Source organism: Convolutriloba macropyga, chromosome 1 (genome assembly GCF_964194025.1).
Source record: "Convolutriloba macropyga chromosome 1, txConMacr16.3, whole genome shotgun sequence".
Taxonomy (NCBI): Eukaryota; Metazoa; Xenacoelomorpha; order Acoela; family Convolutidae; genus Convolutriloba; species Convolutriloba macropyga.
This window is the reverse complement of record NC_134468.1, coordinates 5,988,117-6,008,845: the sequence shown is the minus strand read 5'-3', so window position 1 is coordinate 6,008,845 and position 20,729 is coordinate 5,988,117. Positions and strand designations below refer to the sequence as shown.

Here is a 20,729-nt window from a genome sequence, read left to right as displayed (position 1 = left end):
GAAAGCCTTTCGAAGGTCGAAGAAGACCTGACAATTTTAAATGCACAGGAACATCATCTCTATGAATCAGTTAAGCTGCTGTCCAAGGTTCTTAAGACAGAATGTTTTTTGAATCATGCGATTAATAAAATTCAATTAGAAAAGTGTTTTAAGTTAGAAAAACTGAACTTAATCTCCTAGCGAAAACGACAAAACAATAAGTCATTTTTGATACCGCGAATGCGTTACCAAAGACTTCAAAATAATCAAAAGTAGACTTCAAAATAATCAAAATATTAATAACGGTATCTGAAACAGAACATCCAATTTTTCACATACACTTTTGGATAATTACATACAAGGAAACCATTTCCTTTTAAAACAATTCTGGTAGGAGTAATTAGAATAGGTCTTCTTGTTATACTTCATTTTGTTCAATGTTCTTGAAAAAGAAACATCACCTGAAAGGTTCCGACCTTATTGAATGTCTCTCAAGCAATTATTGCACCAATACATTAAACTTTTTTATACAGCGTTTGATACAAATCTAATCTAATCTAATCTTCGGTTCAACTTCGTAGAATTTGCTGAGCAAAATTATCTGAACTCAAACATAGCGATGAAATCGGAAACGTGTTTCATACATCTCAGTTAAGAGACTAAATAACAATATCAGTTTTCACAAAAAGTAAATTTTCCTTTCGCAAATCAGGTTTTATAAACATTAACTTGATCTCTGCAAAATTTAGCATAAAATGGCACAGCTTCAAAATTTTCATTATCCAGAGAAAACCAGCTTGGAAAATTGACAGTATTACCCGATCCGTCCAATGCTGGCTCAACCCAGACCTCTTTGCAATTAATAGTAACCACTCTGCCTTTAGTAGGGACCATATAGCCAGCGGTTGAATCACGAAATCTACGAAGTGAAGTAGTAAAAAAATCTGCTGTTGTTGAGTCGGTAGCAATGGAGATTTCAATACCATCTTTGAAAGGCCTGAACACAACATGGTCAACTTCAGTCAAAATTCGAGATCGAACTACAGCACACTTGCGGTTCTCAACTTTTTCAAACTTCAGAACCTTGTTAGCTTCTACCAGCATTTCTTTGTTTAACGTCGTACCACCCCACAAACTGCGTTTTCTCGAGTTCATTTGCTCTTTGGCAGCTTTGATTTGTTCCTCCTTGCACAATCTGCAACCTTCGCACACTTCAGTCCACTTCACACTGAGAGCAATCTTTTGGTTCCGATATCCCACACTCGCTTTGGCAGTAATGAACAGCTTCTTAAGAGGTCCAAAATACCAGTACTTATTCAGATTTGTTTGATCAAGAACATCACGATAAGGTCCAAAAGACAATCCGACAGTGCTATATACACTTTTGTACGTTTTCGCAGTTGTATCGTCGTTCTGCGGAGAAATAGGAATAACTTTCATGACGTTGACAGGCTTTGTGGAACTAGAGAGAAATGAGTCTCCAGCAGCTATAATGTTACGGATTGTCTGGCCAGGTGTGAATACTTTGTGATTAATTAATTTGAAGAGAGAATTGTGTCGGTGACCAACTGGAACGATGAGTAAAGGTTGTCGTTGCACTTTGACGTCACTGTGCATCATTCCTACATCAACGACATCAATATTACCGATCAAAAGTGTCAGAATCAAGAGTAGTTGAGATATCGATAGTTGAGTATAGATATCTCATTTCTTTCACGTCAGATCTCTTCAAATAATTGACCGTATTTAGATCCATCAAATTGCGTTTTGCGTCAATCACATATCTCGTGGCATATCAATCACACTCTGAATCCCGAAAGGTTATTGCCGCCAGTTAATGCTACTACCTTAATGTCTCTTATAAGCTTTCACTAAAAAGCTCATTTCAAGTTTTCAATTGCCAAACTTTCTTCAAAATCAGTTTTTTGAATAATTGAAGACCAAGCTCGAAAATAAAAATGTTGCAAAAATTTGTTCAACTTCCCACCTTTCCCTTTCCTATACAGAAACCCATTTCTGCAAAAATACTGGAACTAATAACAGCCATCAATTCTTCGCTTCACATGAGCAGTTTAGAGAAGCAAATCTGACGTGGCAAATACATGACTCCTCTGCGTGTTATGTAGAAAAGGAAATCAAAACTGAAAGATAAAAGGAATCAACGGAACTTGCATTGAGGATTTAATAATATACTCTATTAATTTTGCCGTTGGACAATTATCAGATGACGGATGTATATATAGCAAAACTGTTGACAGCCGACAGATTGACCCATAGCTCAATCCTTTGCTAGAATTAGATTTAAAACCTCGTTCTCAATTCACTGTGCCTCTTCCCTTACCCCAGGACCGAATGCGACTCAGATATCAACTTTTAGTGATGAGGGTTTTGATGCATTGTAGCAACTATCAAGTAACGGTACAGCTAAATGAAAAGAACTTCCTTTCAACTTCGTTTCTACCCCCAAATCTTTGCCAAGTAAATAAATCTAACCAACAAAACAAGTTCATTGTGAATATGAATAAAGCATCAAACAAAGTTTATTTCCAGGAAAATTTTTCAGAGATTACTGTCAACCATTATTTCACCTATTTTCTGCAACAAAACTTACTACAGCCTCAAAGTTGCCTGGAATGCACAAACAAGTCTGAAATTTAACTTGAGTAACTGTTCCAAAAAATAGTTGGCCGATCTAAAATCGACCCGGGTGAAAAAAATAGAAAACAGTGGTACGACTCTGGAATCGACTCAAGTTTAACTCGACTCATTACGAGCTACTCAATAAAATAATTGAACAATTAGCATCCTTAAAGTGTTCAGTTTAAACACAAAACAGATAAAATGAGAAATTTCTGAGGTAAAGCAAATTATTCATAGGCTGCAGCTTCAAACCAGTTCTCAACAAAAAAATGTGCTGCAGTTAGTTCCAAAAAGATCATTTAACTTTGAATAACTTGTCTAATTTGAGTTGTTTAGCTTAGCTACCCTCAATTAACATTTAATTGGATTATGATATCCTAATTTGACCACATCTCCTTCGATTGTATTATACAAAAGACTCCTTGAGAGTGAGGTGTGACCAAAAACTGTTCACAGGAACCAACAAAAAACTCGCTCTAAAACTAAGAGTTGGAAAATGATGTGACTAATACAGCTAAGTCAAAATTGCATGAATGAATGAATGAGAAAAACAGCAGATATTAAATCAGCGTGACGTCATATGATCATAACAAAATTCCTGATGACACAATTGAAAAAACCAAGAGAAGGCGAATAATATCTCCCATCAACAATCGCTATTGTAGCTATCAAAAATAATCTGTCATTAGAATTACAAAAAATTCAGTTGCATCCACACAGACTTGCAATTGAATAGACAAGCAATTGAAATATTTACAAAAAATCAATTGCTTAAAAAGAGGAGACAACTGTTCTATTGGCCTAGTTTTCAAATATCACCTCTTGAAAATTACACCCATTGAACACTTTTAAATAAGCAGAAACAACTAATCTGAAGAAGCAGGAAAAAACCGTAAATATGTCTGAAGAAGCAAACAAAAACAAGCTATCTCAAAATTGTATCATGTCTAGTATATAATTAATATTGGCCCAAAAGGCTCCTACTCGTACAATAACGCAAAATACGCATGAAAATCAGAATTAATCTAGCTGAGCGTAAAACAATTTCTCGCACCTAATTTTATCGTTCACTCACGAAATCATGTGTAAGCAAAAGCCACTGTTTTTTTGCTCAACATGTTGACGCAAACACCTCTTTTCGAGCTTCACTGACACTCGACGGATTTAAAAACCAAAAGTTACTAGACAATTTATAATATTACCACCCATCATCGGTTTGCAACAAAACTTCAAGGAGAACATAGCTGGCGAATTGCCGCAAAATATCTTATTGTTTCTTAAGTTTCGAAAAATGCTCTAATTATGTGCTCAGTTTCAGTTATACTCTAAAACTATAATTATTTCAGCTTCTAAACTGAAAGCTATTAAGCTTAAAACTAGCAATCGCTATAATGGAGTTTGATAACCTAATGCCATATGACCTAATGACCGAGCTTTATCGATTTATCCCATTTCGTTTGAATTCGCTCTTTTGACACTGGCCGTATTCATTACAATGCGTAATTCATTGTGTGAAAGAATTTAAAATCCATTCAGTTGAAACAGTGAGTGAGGTAAGTCACAAGTCAAACGTGAATATCGAAACTTGTAAACGAAAAATGTTCTCAAAAGGTAAAGCGAAATAAAAAATATAGCAGGACAAGTCCTGGCACAATTAAAATAATTTTCATTGACTAAACAAAAAAATACAAGACCCAGAATGGACTATGAATAGATTGGTAAAACCATTTAGAAAAAATCAAACAAAACTCGAAAAAAAAACAGTAAAAATCAAAGTCAAAATAACGAGCATTGATTGGAAGAAGACATCAGCATCATCAATCGCAAGCTCCTACAACGTAGACATTTTTGCAAAGGGTTGGCGAGATGAGAGGTTTGCAAAAAATCAGAGCTTTTCAAAACATCTTGCGAAAGGATTAATAAAGTTAAAATCTTGCTAGTTGAACTGAAAAAAAACTACTCGCCTTTTCGCCAAATCTCACGTTTTAGCAGTGTGATCAAAATTTTTTACTTCAAAAATCGCAAAAAAGTGTGATCAGATCTTAAAAAGGAGAGCGCTTAAATATTAGCTGTTGAGAAAATGACGGCGGCTATTAATAAACAACGCAATGGCTTTTTCAATGATGTATTGCTGCCCCCACCCCCCGAATGGTGTCATTCCCTCTTTTAACAGAAAAGGGTTTCTTTAAATTAAAATCCGTATTGTTTAAGCTTCTGACATATGTTCGAATATTTTGCCGTTTTCGTTACCTTTTTATTTCTAACAGACTGTTTGCTTTATTTAATCACGCTTCGTTTGACTAGCAGAAGAGTTTTAGCGGACAATTTTTGATTGTGATGACCTTCAGAATGCATATTTTGGAACACACGCATTTTTGTATCAATTTCGCACGCATTTTTGTATCTGTTAGTTATTTGGATCTCTTCCGTTTGTGCCCTCCAGTACGTTATGCTCCCCCAGTTACAGAGCACGTGCTATTACTGAGTAAATTATCATGTTAAACTAATATCCACCCACTAAGCTGGGGGGGGGGGTGGGTTTCATATTTCATTCTGCGATTAAAAGGAGCTATTTTTCAGTTTTACAAGCCCTTATTGCGGTTTGTTTACTTTGCGCAATTATTAAAATGTGGCATTAATTCAACTGAAATGCAGTTCTAGTTCCTTGACGGTACAGTAGCCTAGCTATTGATTTTAATGGCTTTGACAAAGCTGCTGTTTAATTAAAATTTATTTGCTAATTTTGGTATCCATTCTTGATTTTTGTCAGCTTTGTCATTTCCTATTGGTTAAAGTTCGTGTGTTTAACATTAGCATAATTTTCTTCTATTTTTTAAAGAGTTGATGGAGACGATGTCTATCATCTGATTATCCGTTTAAGTGAAAGGTCGGATTTATTTGTGCCAAAGAACAGACGCGCGAGCCTCCCTGTTGAGACTGCAATCTATAGCCAACGTTAACTTATTACTGTATTTTGCCGCAAGGAATGGGCTAAAGTTTTGCCAGGGGTTCGTATTGGGAAAGGCCCAGTTTTAAGACAGTGGCCGACAGGTTCTGAAAAAGTTTAATTGTAACCTGTGAGAACTTCGGTGACAGTTCCATCTCCTCCTGCCACTGCAATCGCCTCACTGTCATCAGAGGCAGACACCAACTCCTTCGCCTCACCCTCGTTCTCCAGCTTCACCACCCTCACATCCTACGACACAACACAACATTCACTTCAATAATGCACCGAAACATACTCTACTTAACATCAGAAGTAAAACAGCATTGACCACTGCTCCAGATTGTAATTTTGTCTCGGAATATGTATGTCCTCCATTAGAAACTGAACAATGCACTAAATTTTTTGCAAACATGGAGTGAACCCGGGAGGGGGGGGGGGGTCCCTTACAGCCAGAACGATGTGCAAGGTGTGGATTGGGGGGGGGTGAAGTGAGAGGGGGCTGATGTGTTGTGGGGGGTTGAGGGGGGGGGGGGTGGTCAACCTCTAAGAACCCCAATTCACACCATAAGTATAAGTCTCCAAAACAGTTTCTGTAGGGCTCTAAGACAACTTAATGCCCTCTGGACGCTACCTGTTTATCCCGCTTTCGAGGACAAAAAGTCAAATGGATCAGAAGAAAAATCGGTCACGCACGCGAAAAATCGCATAAAAAAGACCGGCAGGACTAATATAATTGCTACCAACTTCGTTTGAGAGCAATTAAAAATAACAATACCTGAGTGGCATTTCACAGCATTATTGTCTCAGCTTGCGACTATTTCAACTAAACAGCTATTTCCTAGTTAATCAGTTGTTTAATTTTTATTTCACAGCCAACAATAAAACCCGTGCGGCCGTTTAGTTGCAGCAGCCATTAGTTGTACTCCAGCACAACTAATCACTCTTTAAATGACCTAAAAGAATACAGTTCGACTTACGGTTCGAAGTATTGATTTACTAAGAAACAATTACTACTGATTTAATTTTGAACCTCCATTTTCTAGCAGAAAAATTTCATGCAAACATGTAATAATGATATTTATTATGTCAGAAGGAAAATGTAGAAAGTATAGTGCTGGTCAGCAAACAGTCTAAGAACAGACAAACTTGGCCTAGCAGTACTGAAATTTTAATTTATTCAATTACACTGAACTACTTAAACTAAATGCAAAGGACTCAACTATTCTAAATAGAAATAGAATTAATCCCAGCATTTACAAGAATATTCGCGAGATCGATGATTAATTTGAATAAAAGCAAAAATTAAAAGACAGGTCAACTTTTTGTGCGACAAAAAATTTCGTCTGAGGTCTTTTCAAACAGTTTTGTGAAGCTTGCTACAACTGGAAGTATAGCCTCCTTCAAAAATCTCTAGTTACGTTCTACAATACCGAGCGCATAGATACCGTAACATACGGCTATGCAAGTTTGAAAACAATTAAATTCCGTCAAGAACTGGGCAGATAAGTACGAACTTCCTTGAGGACGCAGGTCGAAACAAAAACGACTTGAAAGTGTTATGGTGGTATTTTATAATCAGCTGACTGGTTCTGTAACACAATTTAACTGCCTCTGATACGAAAGTTGGGATACACCAGCTAAATTTTTTGATCATGTACGGCTGCGGCTTTCTCAAAATAAATTCAAGGTTTTAACTCAACTTTTTTTTGGCTGAAGTGGTTCCTATCATGTCTAATTTGCTATGCTAACAAGCTATGGTACATTTGGGATTCCTTTTGACCATATATTATTTATTAGACTTAAAGATATTAAAGACTCAGCCATTTTATTTTTTTTCCTTTCATAAGTATTTGAATGCTTTTGTTTCCATTCCTCGATTCCAAGATTTTAGTATATAGGGAGCTTCTTTCATGGCTGAAGTAAATATTTCTGGTAGCTCTGGTAATCTTTGATTTAATCTTAAGTTACTTCTGTCAAAAGACATTATTGAAACTTTAGCCTGTTTTTGTCTAACCTTAAAATGTTTTCCAAATTTCTTCTGTTTTTGCGCTTTTAATTTTTTCAATAATTAGAGTAGTATTTAATTGAACGGAAACCATTTGTACCACACGGTTTTCTGAAAATTGAGTTGGAGTCAAAATTTTATCAGATTTTTTGGGTTATTGTTCATATTTGGCTTCGTCAGTAGCTAGCTGCGGGTTAGCGAGGCTAGCTTTAGCTTCAATCAGGGGGTGAGGTGGGGTGAGATGGGGAGCAAGCAAGGCGAGTGGGTGGGGTAAACATGGGGTGAGGGAGGGATTGGGGAAGGGTGGTGGGTGATAAGCGTGGTTAGTTTCAGTGGAGCGCATACTAGAGACTTAGAGACTGAGCCGTAAGATTTAAGAGAACCTAATACTAAGAGCTTTACCTGTTAATCCCGTTTTTGAGGAGACAAAGTGAAACTGTCAGCAGAAAAAAAACGATGAGGCGAAAAATCGCATAAAGACAATCAGGACTAATAAACAGCTTTTAAACGTTGAAAATTGCTCGTGAAGAAATCATCAGAGATAAAACAAGCCGTCTGATTCTTGCTAACCCTCAAGAATCGGAAGCTTGAAAAATGGTGACAATGGTATTTAAAAACTATGCCGAAAATCCTGGAAAACATTGAACGGAAAAGTGATGATGAAATTCTAGAGAACAGCCTGGTAGTACTTAAAAAAAGTAAACATACGCCTCAGAAAATATGAAGTGATACTTCTGCGATCTTTCAACAATCACCCTCTTTGATACTTAGTAGCCTTTCTCTCATAGCAATGATTTCATATTATTGAGACACTGTTCGCGAAGCAACTATTAGAAAATCGAACCTCCAAGAAAGCGCGAAAAGAATTGCCGAATGTACTCAATAAATCGGCGGCCGGTTAACGCTCCCACCTAGCATCTTTTAGTTTTTTTTGTTGCATTTCGCGAAATGATATGGCTCGCGTTATTTTACAGCGCTTTGAACATTCTTATGTGAGTAAACGGAAATCTCATCAAAGAGTAAAAAAAATGCTCGCGTAAAATGCGTAGTCAGATTTGAATCAAGTAGCTTAGAGCTCCGAACTCTTATTAACTCCGAACTCTTTCATTAACTCCTAACTCTTCTATTAATTGCGAACTCTTATGACGCTACAATAATAGAAATGCATATTTCTGTAATTTAGTTATCAATAACTTTAACATTCAATCGTAACTATAAGTTGAACGGTGAAACATATACAATTTTTTCGCTAGTTTGAAAAATATCAGATTATATTGACGCAGTAACAATCGTCAGAGCTCAATACTTTTGTCGGCGGCGGCAAATGGTTGCTTTTCGCGCCTGTAGCCTTTTAAAACTAATTCAAAGCCACAAAGGATTTATGTTACTTTAGTTATATTAAACCCAATACATGTGGCTAAAAAAATTGTTTGAAAATGAGCAAACAATTTTAAACCACGATAAGTCACTGAGATCTAAAATCCCTTCAACGTAGTTATCGATACCACCCAAAACCTAGAGCGGGAAACAATAATCTGGTCGAAATTTGCTGCATGGAAAAACGCGTAGTAGATTGTATAGTTCCTGAACAACCACTACCCCCCACCCTCTGAAACAACTATACAACAGTGCAACATTATGGCCAAAAATTAAATTTCGGATCTATTCTGCCCCCCCCCCCCCCCCAGCTTAGTGGGCATATAACTTTTACGCTCCCAGTCGCACGTGATATTTTTACAACATAGCAACGTGCTGTATAAAAGCAGATATGTAATTGGAGAGGACATAAAAAAAACTCGGGGGGGGGGGGGGGGGCTAACAAAATAGATCCCTAAGTTCTTTGCTGCAGTAGAAACACAATCTACTGAGAATAAATGCAATGTTCTTTCAAGGCAAACTGATAGCAATTGAAAGATATAATTGTACCGTCTGTGGTGTATTTTCCACTTCAAAGTCAAATTCTTAACGCACATATTGATTCATGGCGGGACTACAATCTACAGTCTGCAAAAATCCATTTAGAATCAATTAAAAACGGCAAAGTCTAGCGGTTTCTTTAGTCACACTGGGCACGGAACAGGCTAGCTCTACTTTGTATTCACATCAGAATTTTGAACACGAAACAAAGCTTGTATGAGCGTCGAGCATGCCTTAAATAGTAGAGGTCCGTATCTCTTATATTCTGTTCCCGCAATTGTCCAGAAAGTTGGGTAGATCAAAAAGAGCACGGGTTGATTGAAAAAGCTAATAATATGTTACCAATTTTTTTAACAGGAATGGAAATCTAAATGCAACGATCTCCGCCTTTTAAGGAAAAACTGCGAACAGCATTGACTAATTAAGCATAGACTGAAATACTATTTGATAAAAACTGACTCACAATGCCAGCAAGGTGCATCATAGGCAGGAGAGATCTCTCAATTTGGTTGACAGACTTCTGTTTGTTGGCTGAAGGATTCACAAATAGTGTCACTTTCTTCTGCTTCTCGAAAGCAGATCTCAGTCTCTGAAACAATTTAGTTCATGATTTGTTTAAGAACCTATGTCATCGTTTGATACCTTAATAGGCATACATTTACGTTCAATTTTTTTTCACAATGAATTTGCCTTAGTTATTGTTCAGATATACAACAATCACTACTCTAGATTCGAATTAAATTACTCTTTAAATTACTGTCTGGGAAAGGCTGCCTACTACATTTCGTAATAAACCTAGGCAATTTAATATCAAATAAAACCAACTAATGACAAATGAACACGACGCCATTTCTTTTCAAACTTTATAATGGGTCGAAAAGTCTAATAATTTTTAGTTCACTAACAAGTAATTTTAGCAGAAAAAAAATTATTTTAATGCAAAGTCTCGGAAAAATAGAAAACACAAGCAATAGTATTTACGTGGGACATCAGATTCTTAACCAATTCATGCAACAAACAAATCGGGTTAAGACTAATAAAAAGCTTTTTGAAAGATGCCGCGAAAAATATGAACTTTCAAAAGTAAACAAACCCGGCAGATTGCCAGAAAATAGCCGCGATAGACGCGTGTCGCATTCCATGAATTGAAGCAACTAAAGAAATAAGATAGACAGATTGACCACCAGTCCTTTAGTAGACCCTATTGACCTTTTAAGTAGTAAATGTTCATGAAATTTAAAATTCATTAAGCGAGTTCAGAAGTCATTATTGTGAGTAAGTCACGCAAATAAACTAAAAGCAGAACAAACAACGTCACGCACACCAATCTCAACTGCAAAGCAGTAGAAATCATTGATATTGAAAAATTCAGTTCCAAGAAGTCAGGTCGCAAGAGTCATCGATGAATTAAGACGAATTAAAAACATAACAGGACAATTCCTGAAATACAATCCAAGGAACTGAATGAAAAACAGACCTACTGTACCTGAGCAGCAGATCAATTGAACAATCCCAGCCAAAAAGACAAAATCTGAAAAGTTGAAAAACTAAAAGAATCAAACAAACTAAACAAAAAATTCATTGCTAAAACACTTGAAGCTTTTAAACTGAAAGCAATAGCCTTGACAGAGATTAATTTGCCACTAAACATGACAAATGTTTCAAAAAATGAGAAGTGAAAACTTAAAAAGTTCAAAAAATATGGCTGGAAAAAGTTTCAAAACCATCTTTGATCTCTGCAGTTCTGTCATGTAACTTGTCTGCAACATTTAAAAACTTTCGTTGACCACTAAAAAACGTTAATTTCAGAAAATGACACAAAAATTCAAAAACTTTGAAGACAATAAAAAATTTCAAATTGCAAGCTTTATTTTAAAAAATTGCGCACATTTGCGATATTAAAAAATTGAAATTTTATCGCCAATAAAGACTATGCAAAACATACTAGCAGACCCTATTGGAGTTTCCCTGGCCACTGAGGAAAAATACTAAAACTTCAGAAACTTGAAGAAAAAAACTGCAATTTGAAAATCGCTGAAACTTGTAATATTAAAATCTTGAAACCCATTCCCCATTACTACTAGAAACTATGCAACAAAAATTTTCAAAAAAGCAACTTTAAAAAAAGGTTGGTAAAAATGTGATATTAAAATGTTGGAACCCATTCCATGTGCAATAAAAAATTTCAGTAAACTATTAGCAAAACAACCTTGCAAAAGATCTTTATCAGCTTTTACAAACCTCAATTTCAGCCTGGTAAAAAAAATACGAAAAATGACAAAAAATGCAAAAAAAATTGCAACAATTTGGGCTAAAAAAACTCCAAAAAATGACCTTTTAACCTTGAATTACGGCCTACCCAGTAGCTTCACCACTCCAAGTACTTGAATGACTACTAAACGCGGCCAAAGCCTCTAATGAAATTTGATGCCCGCTGAGCTTTACCTGTTTATCCCGGTTTTAAGGCTCAAAGTCATAAAAAAGGTGTGAAAACATCTTACATCTTAAGATAAAAAAATAAGATACATCTTACATCTTAAAATAAAAAAAGACAGAGCATCAAAACAATCCAATTCTTGGATTGTAAAAACTACGTTATCCCCAATAATAGCCGCTATCGCTTCGCGGCTATTAATAAAACATTGCTAGAAAATAACCACCATTGGCCAATACTCACTTGACCTTCAATCAAATTGAAACCAGAATAAAAGGAGATCATGACCGAATAATGGAAACCATGACCAAATGACGTTCCTCAGTTAGCACCCCTAATTTACGCTTCCCGAAAAGTATCTCTATTTTAGGCTTGAACGGTTTTTTGGTATACTTCACCATAGCACTACTGCTTGCGGAAGTGTCGTTAAATATTGAAAATTACGGCAATGGACAATTTGATGGTAGCATTTCTAATAAAATTGATTGTCCGCCTGAACCGCTTTGACAGGAGGGGCAGTCAAATGTAGATGAACGCAGAGGAAGGGGGCTACAATTACGGTATACAGTCAATGAAAATATAAGTTAAAAGTTAAGCTAACTTATTGGCCAAAATTACGCAGCACTAGAAATAGTTAAAAGGAAAAGAAAGTGTTGGGTTATGGACATTCGCAAGCGGAATAAAAAGCGTTTTTAACTAAGTAAAAGAATTAATTTCTCAAAAATGAGAGAATAACAAAATGATATTTTACAGTAGAATTTAGAGATTTACAGGAGAGATCTGATTATTAGATCAAGATGGTGATTTTAAATTGGGGATGAAAAAGGACTCAAAAATCAGCTGTATATATACCCATTATCAGTGTGAAAAAGTCAAGATACAAAACTAATCTTAGCACCGTGATTTATAGTGGGGGTCGCAAAGGTTACCCAATATGGTTTGCTTCTGCAAATCAGTCGCAAAGGGAACCATAAATGGAATGCATTTGCACTTTTCTGAGAATTCATTCACACTTCCGGAGATATCATCATCATTTAATACATGCTGGGAAGATTTTACATCAATTAATCTAACTCTAATAATAGTTATCTAGATTCACCAATTTGAACCGAATATTGATTCTCAGCACCATTTCTTGACGATTCATTTATATAATTTCTTTGATCAAAATCAAATTGCTTGTCTTTCTAATCTGGTAAGTCAAACTTTCTTTCTAATTCTCACTAAGTTTAAGACTATAGTTTGATCGAAATTCTAACACCCCCACTCAGACTTGAGCTGATTGCGTAGAGTCTGTTCCCATCAAAACTGCTCTGAATGTTTCCACTTTCGAAACGGGTAAGGACTTTGTGAAGATGTCCGCTGCCATTTTGTCTGTAGGAACGTAATGAATTGAAATAGTCCCATCCTCCGTTTTGTCCCGGATGAAGTGAAACTTTGTTTCGATGTGCTTGCTCCTTTTGTACATGACTGGGTTTTGGCAGAGTCTGATACAACTTTGGTTGTCTTCTCCAATTGCTATTGGACGTTTCTGTTGGATACCAAAATCCTCTAGAAGTTGTTTCAGGTAGAGTGCTTCCTGAACTGCTGCTGCCATGCCCTGATATTCTGCTTCTGATGAAGAAAGAGCAACTGTGGCCTGCTTCTTGACACCCCAGCTGAGTGCTGCGCCACGTCCGTTGAGCTTGAAGTAATAGCCCGTTGTTGATTTTCTGTCGTTCACGTCTCCAGACCAGTCTGCATCACTTTCCCCCACTAAATCATAACTAGCCTCTTTTGTGTAAGTAAGTTTTAAACCTTTTGAACCTTGAAGATATCGCAGAAGTCGTTTTCCGCACATCCAGTGTTGATTGGTAGGTGCATTCATGTGTCTGGACAGAATGTTGACTGTGAACATGATGTCTGGCCTCGTCTGTTTGGCCAGATACAGAAGTGATCCAACCAAGCTTCTGTAGATCCTCTGGTCCACTTCTTCGTCTCCGTTCTGTGCTGTCTGAAGTTTCAAATTCAAATCAGCTGGAGTTCTTGAGGGTTTGCATTGATCCATTTGAAACCGCTCAAGCATTGTTTCTATGTAGCGTTCTTGGTCGACTGTGACTTTGCCCTCTTCTCGTCTGATTCTTAGACCCAGAAACCAGTGTAGTCTCCCTCTGTCTTCCATGTGAAAGGTTGCTTCTAGCGCCTTCTTGACATCAGAGACCACTGTCATACTTCTTGATGCTACTATGATGTCGTCAACCCAGACCAAGATGAAGGTGTGATCCTCTGCTTCTGATCTTGCGAACAAGCAGTGACCGTTCCTGCTTCTGGTGAACCCCTGTCTCAGTAGGAAGTTTGCCAGCTCTTTGTACCAGTTGTTAGCAGCCTGTTTCAAACCATAAATTGATTTATTTAGTCGACATACTAACTTCTCCCCATCTGATCCGCGTTTTACAAACTCCTGTGGCTGTTCCAGATACACTTCTTCCTCGATTGGTGAGTGCAGGAAAGCAGTCTTGACATCAAATTGGTGCATCACATGGCCTTGCTTCGCTGATAGCTGAAGTAGAATCCTGAATGTCTCTGGCTTACAGGTAGGCGCAAAAGTCTCAAAGTAGTCCAGTCCTTCCACTTGTTTGAAGCCTTTCGCCACATAGCGCGCTTTGTATTTGTCCACTTGACCACTGGGTCCCAATTTCACTTTGTAAACCCATTTGCCCGGTATGACGTCCCTGTCTGTGGGTGGTCTCACTAGGTTCCAAGTCTCGTTGTCTTGGAGTGCCTTGACCTCGTCCTTCATTGCCCGGTGCCACTGGTCCCAATCGTCACCTTGCTTGGCTTCGTAGACTGTTTTGGGTTCAACATAGTCGCCCTCAGTCACAGCAAGATGGGTCCTGACTTCTCCAAAAAATTGCGGAACATTCCTTGCTCGTGTCCCTCGTCTGGGCTCCGCTCTGTCCGCGTGTTCCAGTGCATCTTCATTGAAGCCAACTGTCTCTAACTGTGAGAAGTCTTCTGTGTCACTGTCTTCCAGTGAATCTGAGTCTCTGTGACTCCCTCTTGTTGCAGTAGATTCTTCATCTAGTGCTGTTTCTCCAACATCCGAGGCCTCTTGTCTGTGTTGTTTCTTGAGTATTCACGCTCCCTGCGTCATGCCACTCCTCCTTTATTGCAGTAGATGTGTCCTGTCGTTCTCTGTTGTCATCGTCTTGATGACCATCATCTGGGTGGCAGATTCCCAGTTCCGACCCATCATCTAGTAGGTCCGCCGTTTCTTTGTTGTCAGGGATTGAGCCCACTTCAGACTCCTTGATGATCACATCTCGAACTGCCATCACCTTGCGTGTGTTGGGTATGTACACCAGGTATCCGTTTTCTCCTTCAGTGTAACCCACAAACTTTCCTTCCAGTGCCTTGGGTTCAAGTTTGCTGACTTCTCTGTCCCTCTTCCTCATGAAGACTGTGCAACCAAAAATAGATAATTTACTAATTGAAAGCTTAGGTTTTATACCTCTCATCAGCTCTGCTGGGCATTTTTCTTCTCCTCGTCTCACAACCAAGTTTCTGATCCTTGCTGCGTGAAGAATTGCTGCTCCCCACATCATCTTGAGAAGTCCTGAGTCAATGAGCAAACATCTTGCCATCTCCAGCAGTGTCCTGTTGCACCTCTCAGCTAACCCATTCTGTTGTGGCGTTTCTGGTATGGTCTTTTCCTGTAGAATGCCTGCATCTAAACAGTACGTCTCAAACTGCTCTGAGAGAAACTCCTTCGCATTGTCTTGCCTCAGCTTCTTGGGCGTCCCCACACTGAGAACAAAATTCTTCAGGCTGGCCAGTGCTTCACTCTTTGCCTTAAGCAAGTCCACAAACACAAACTTCGTGTATTGGTCTGCAAACACTATGCAGAACCGGAACCCTGACAGTGACTCTACTCTGAAAGGTCCCATCACGTCTGTGAACACCCTCTCCAGCTTCTCTTCTGCTTGGGTCTCTGCCACTCTTGGTACTGGAGTCTTTGTGATCTTGGCCAATGCACACACATTGCATACATCATCGAGTTCCCCCACTGTCTCTGGTGCATTCCTGACCACATCCGCTTGATTCAAATGACCCAATCGTCTGTGCCACTTCCTTGCACTGTCAAGTTTCACGCTGTTGGAACTCATCTTGAATTCTAGAACGCTGCAGGGTAAGTAAAACAAATTATTTTCTTGTGTTAGTTTTAGCCGAATTCCCTTCTGGAGTTTCATGCAGCTGTTTCCTCTCTCGAAAGTGAAGCTATGTCCCCACTCCGTGCATCTTGAGACTGATAGAAGGTTTGAAGAATAGTCCGGCGCACACAGAACATTTTTGAGTTCGCATTGGAATTCCCCTTTGTTTGAGGGTATGCTGATCCTCACACAGCCTCTGCCCACCACTCTGGAAGCCTCTCCGTTGGGATTTCTGACCACTGATTGAATGGGCACAAAGTCCAGAAACGCATCGATGTTCGTCACTATGTGATCTGTACAACCACTGTCCACTAGCATGCCTGCTGTCTTCCACTGGGTAAGAGCTGCCCAGCATTCCTCGTCTGGTGTAGCCAATGTTGGACCCATTGCCACTGACTCATGTTTGCCTCCATCTCTTTGTCTCTTGCATGCCCTGTCTAGGTGACCCTTCTCACCACACTTGCTGCATTGTGCTGTCTCCTTCTTCCTGCAGTCCTTGGCAAAGTGTCCAGGGATCCCACACACAAAGCAGTTTCCTTTCTTGGGTCCCTTCTTGAAGTCACGCTTCACTGCCAGTGCCACTGAACCACTTTGTCCATTGTGTCTCTGCACCGTGCTCTCATGAAAGTTCTGCAGCCTTTTTCTCAACTCTGTGAAGTTCGTTGCCGGGTTGAAGCTTTCCTGTATTACAAAACTTTCATACCTCATTGGCAGACCATTGAGGACCAAGGCGTTGAAGAGGGTCTCTGAGACTGCTTCCCCTGCTTCTTGTAGCCTTGTGAGCAACTCCTGTCCTCTGATGAAGAAGCTGTCCAAATCCTCAGAATCCTCGAGCTGCAGTCGAGCAAGCTGTGCCACTAAAGTCACCACTGTCGGCGTCTCCACACTCTGAAATCTCTCTTGCAAAAGCTTCCAAGCCTTTGCTCCATCTCCAATGCCGTCATCTCCCACACAGTCATGTCTCATCAGCATGAGGGTTGTTGCATCTAGAGTCAGTGCCAGATGGCACCACACATTGTTCCGTTTCTCCTTGATGTCTGCAACTTCCTTCTCATATGCATCCTTCAGCACCTTGTGGTTCTTCTTTTCATCATTGGTTGCCCCATTGGCCAGTGGCGCAGGCTCATTGGGTTGCTCCTCTGTCCCCAGTAGTGATTTGTAGAGTCCCTTCGTCTGCATCATCGCCACAAATCTTGTGCTCCAGATTGGAAAGTCCTGTGCCTTTCCTGTGTAGGTCAGCAGCTTCACTGTCTGTTGATCCATTGAAGTTTGAGCAGGCAAAACAGTTGTGAAAAGAAAAGGTACTAAGCAGAAAAGGATTATGACTGTCAACAACAAATTAGTTTTGTTTTGGAAATTAATTTTATGACTTAGAAAATTGCTGGGCCCATAACCTGTTGGGTTATGGACATTCGCAAGCGGAATAAAAAGCGTTTTTAACTAAGTAAAAGAATTAATTTCTCAAAAATGAGAGAATAACAAAATGATATTTTACAGTAGAATTTAGAGATTTACAGGAGAGATCTGATTATTAGATCAAGATGGTGATTTTAATTTGGGGATGAAAAAGGACTCAAAAATCAGCTGTATATATACCCATTATCAGTGTGAAAAAGTCAAGATACAAAACTAATCTTAGCACCGTGATTTATAGTGGGGGTCGCAAAGGTTACCCAATATGGTTTGCTTCTGCAAATCAGTCGCAAAGGGAACCATAAATGGAATGCATTTGCACTTTTCTGAGAATTCATTCACACTTCCGGAGATATCATCATCATTTAATACATGCTGGGAAGATTTTACATCAATTAATCTAACTCTAATAATAGTTATCTAGATTCACCAATTTGAACCGAATATTGATTCTCAGCACCATTTCTTGACGATTCATTTATATAATTTCTTTGATCAAAATCAAATTGCTTGTCTTTCTAATCTGGTAAGTCAAACTTTCTTTCTAATTCTCACTAAGTTTAAGACTATAGTTTGATCGAAATTCTAACAGAAAGCATACATTAATCATCAAATAATTTATTCAGAATCACGAAATCATCATCATCAACCAATGAAACATCTGAATAATGAGATTGCGTGATAAGACAGCAATAAGTACAACAAATAGTACCAATACCCAAAAAATCACTAAAATTTTTTCAAACAACAGCGTATAAGATATATAAAGCCAAAACGCATAGGCATCCTTAGCAACAAATGAGACCTGTCAATAATGACAATAAGAGATACGAAAACAACGTGGACAATAGAAATCGCAACATTAAAAAATCGATAACAATTCTTGAAAACGATTAGTGACAAAATCATATGAATCATTAGCTTTGAAATGACACAATGAGATCAAATGATAAGACAACGAAAAGTAAAACAGTTACTCGCAAAACTCCAAAAATTTTCGAGATCAAATAGTGTCAAAGTAAAAAAAAAACCTTACCATGAACTCGAATTATTATCTCGGTTCAATTACGCCACATTAGCAAGCAATCAGAAGACTTGTAAACATAACAAACTAACGTCGGGCGAATTACTCTCGAACGTCGGGGGTGATTGAGTTGGGGTGTGGCATTGCCAAAATTTAGAGATCAAAAACAGCCCTTCACACCATGAAATTGCCTCCGCAAAACAGTTCTGCTTGAATTGCATTCATAAGACATTGCTTAGGCGTAAGGCTCTAAGAAAAATTAATGCCCTCCAAGCGTTACCTATTTATCCCATTTTTGAGGACAAAAAGTCAAATGGTCGGACGAAAAATCGGTCAAGCGAAAAATTGCATAACAAGAGCACAACAATAACATAATTGATACAAACTTTGTTTGAGAGCAACTAATTAATGATACTAATTTATAAGACAACAGATCTCATAATTAAAAACGAGCAACAATCAAATATTTACCAATATTTTATGACAAAAAGTAGTGTCAAAATAAAAAACATTAGCTGCCCGTTGATGAATTCAAGTTATTGCAAATATGTATCACATTGCTAGCACTCAAAAGAAGAAACACATCGAAAACAAAATTCCAAAAAAACTTTCAAAAACCTTAAATTTGCTCAAATACAAATTTCTCTCTCAACTTGAAAGGTAATTTTTAAAAATCACGTCTCATTCCTACTCTTTTCCTCTGCCTTAACTACTTTAGCGTGATTAAAATTACCATTCTTATTTGACTTCTCATTGACGTGAAAAAGCCAAAACAAGGTATGAACAGACTTTCAAATGAGTCAGCACACCAATACAATCCAAATAATTTCGATGGTAAAAACGGAGAGCACCTATATAACAGCTGATGAGAGGCTGACGGCGGCTATCAAACTATCAAGGCTGCCGGCGGTTATTAAACAATTATAAAAAGGTGGTTTGAGAAAAATTAATAACGCATACGAAATCACACGTTTGTAACATGAGCACACTAAATTATTTCTTTTCGACAATAGTGATTAACGAGTTCACTTTTACACACCGGCCTTGTTTAAATCCAATGATGGTGATACACTAATTTTCACCCCTATTAGTCTGACCCTGATTATACCCCGAGTTTTATTCTTCATAAAATTGATACTAGAAATATTCCAAATAAGGAAAACGTAGGCATGGAGTTCACGGATTAATAATCACCATTAGAGATTCGAAGGGTTTGAAGAAACAGTTTCGGGGAATTTTTTGCGGAGTGAAAATATATGACGTTAAAATATGAGGAGTCAAATGAATCGGGCTAAAAAAGCAGAACCCGATAAATTGGCAGTAGCCTTATATTGGCCATTTATCTTACCTGTTGCCCGAACTTTTTGGCTCGTTTACATGCTTCCACTACCATGAGTTCTTCTTGATATCTATTGTAGCCAAGGTTTAACAGAAAACCAACAATAGGGGTAGCTATCGCCGCTTTCTTCCAGTGTCGCTTACAAATTGCTCCTACTTTCACAAAAGAGCCAAACACCTTTTGTGGCTTTTCCACAGTATAGATTCCACCTCCAAGTGAAGTTGTCATCATTATCAAGCAGCCATCTGAAATATCTGCAATATATGCACAGAATATTTCACACCCATTAGGCTCAAAATGAAATTGGAATGTTGAAATTTGAATTAATTGATGGGTGGTTAACTTTAAGTTTATCTGGCATTGTACTTGTGCTGAACTGATATCATATCCGAATCATCGGAAATTGAAAAAAATTCAAGAACTCGTCTCCAATTGGGGGCACAGAAAACTGGATCTCTTCAATGGCGCCCCTCTAATTGGGCGAGTCTATTTTCTCTCAGTTCTTTAGGATATTACTAACATTGTGGTAACCCTCAGATTAAATGATATTGGAGCCCAACAACAAATATTTGTTTGTCAAATTTCAGCATTTGCTCTTCAAGTTGAGCTTAAAGAATATTTTCAATTTCGGATCTGTTTAGCGCTCTCATCCTCAACAAAAATTCAACAGTTTAAAATACTAAAATGTTGACAACTTTCAGTAGAACGGTATCATGTCTACAATTTTATTCTAAAGCAGTTAGGAGAACCCGGGTTGACCTCATAATTCAAAAGTTTATTTGCTTCTATATCTTATTACATTGTCTATAAGAAGTTATGTCATACAACTTGCAAAATAAAA

The 20,729-nt window shown here is 38.0% G+C and overlaps 1 protein-coding gene across 1 annotated transcript; it reads right to left on the bottom strand.

Annotated features, from left to right (window-relative positions):
• Positions 1-651: 651 nt before the first annotated feature.
• Positions 652-20,356, bottom strand: LOC142334497 (acylglycerol kinase, mitochondrial-like). The gene is made up of 4 exons (XM_075382578.1): positions 19,898-20,356; positions 9,952-10,077; positions 5,695-5,815; positions 652-1,601 (listed from the first exon to the last, which is right to left on the bottom strand). Exons 1-4 carry the CDS (start codon positions 20,117-20,119, stop codon positions 688-690), a joined length of 1,383 nt encoding a protein of 460 aa, XP_075238693.1. The 5' UTR covers positions 20,120-20,356; the 3' UTR covers positions 652-687.
• Between the last annotated feature and the right edge of the window lie 373 nt (positions 20,357-20,729).

Excerpts from the sequence above, each read along its gene's own strand:
- LOC142334497 (XM_075382578.1), bottom strand. The coding sequence starts at position 20,119 with ATGATGACAACTTCACTTGGAGGTGGAATCTATACTGTGGAAAAGCCA. Across the intron at positions 10,078-19,897 it reads CCAAAAAGTTCGGGCAACAG|AGACTGAGATCTGCTTTCGA; the intron begins GTAAGATAAATG and ends AAATTGTTTCAG. Across the intron at positions 1,602-5,694 it reads TGTCACCGAAGTTCTCACAG|GAATGATGCACAGTGACGTC; the intron begins GTTACAATTAAA and ends TCGTTGATGTAG.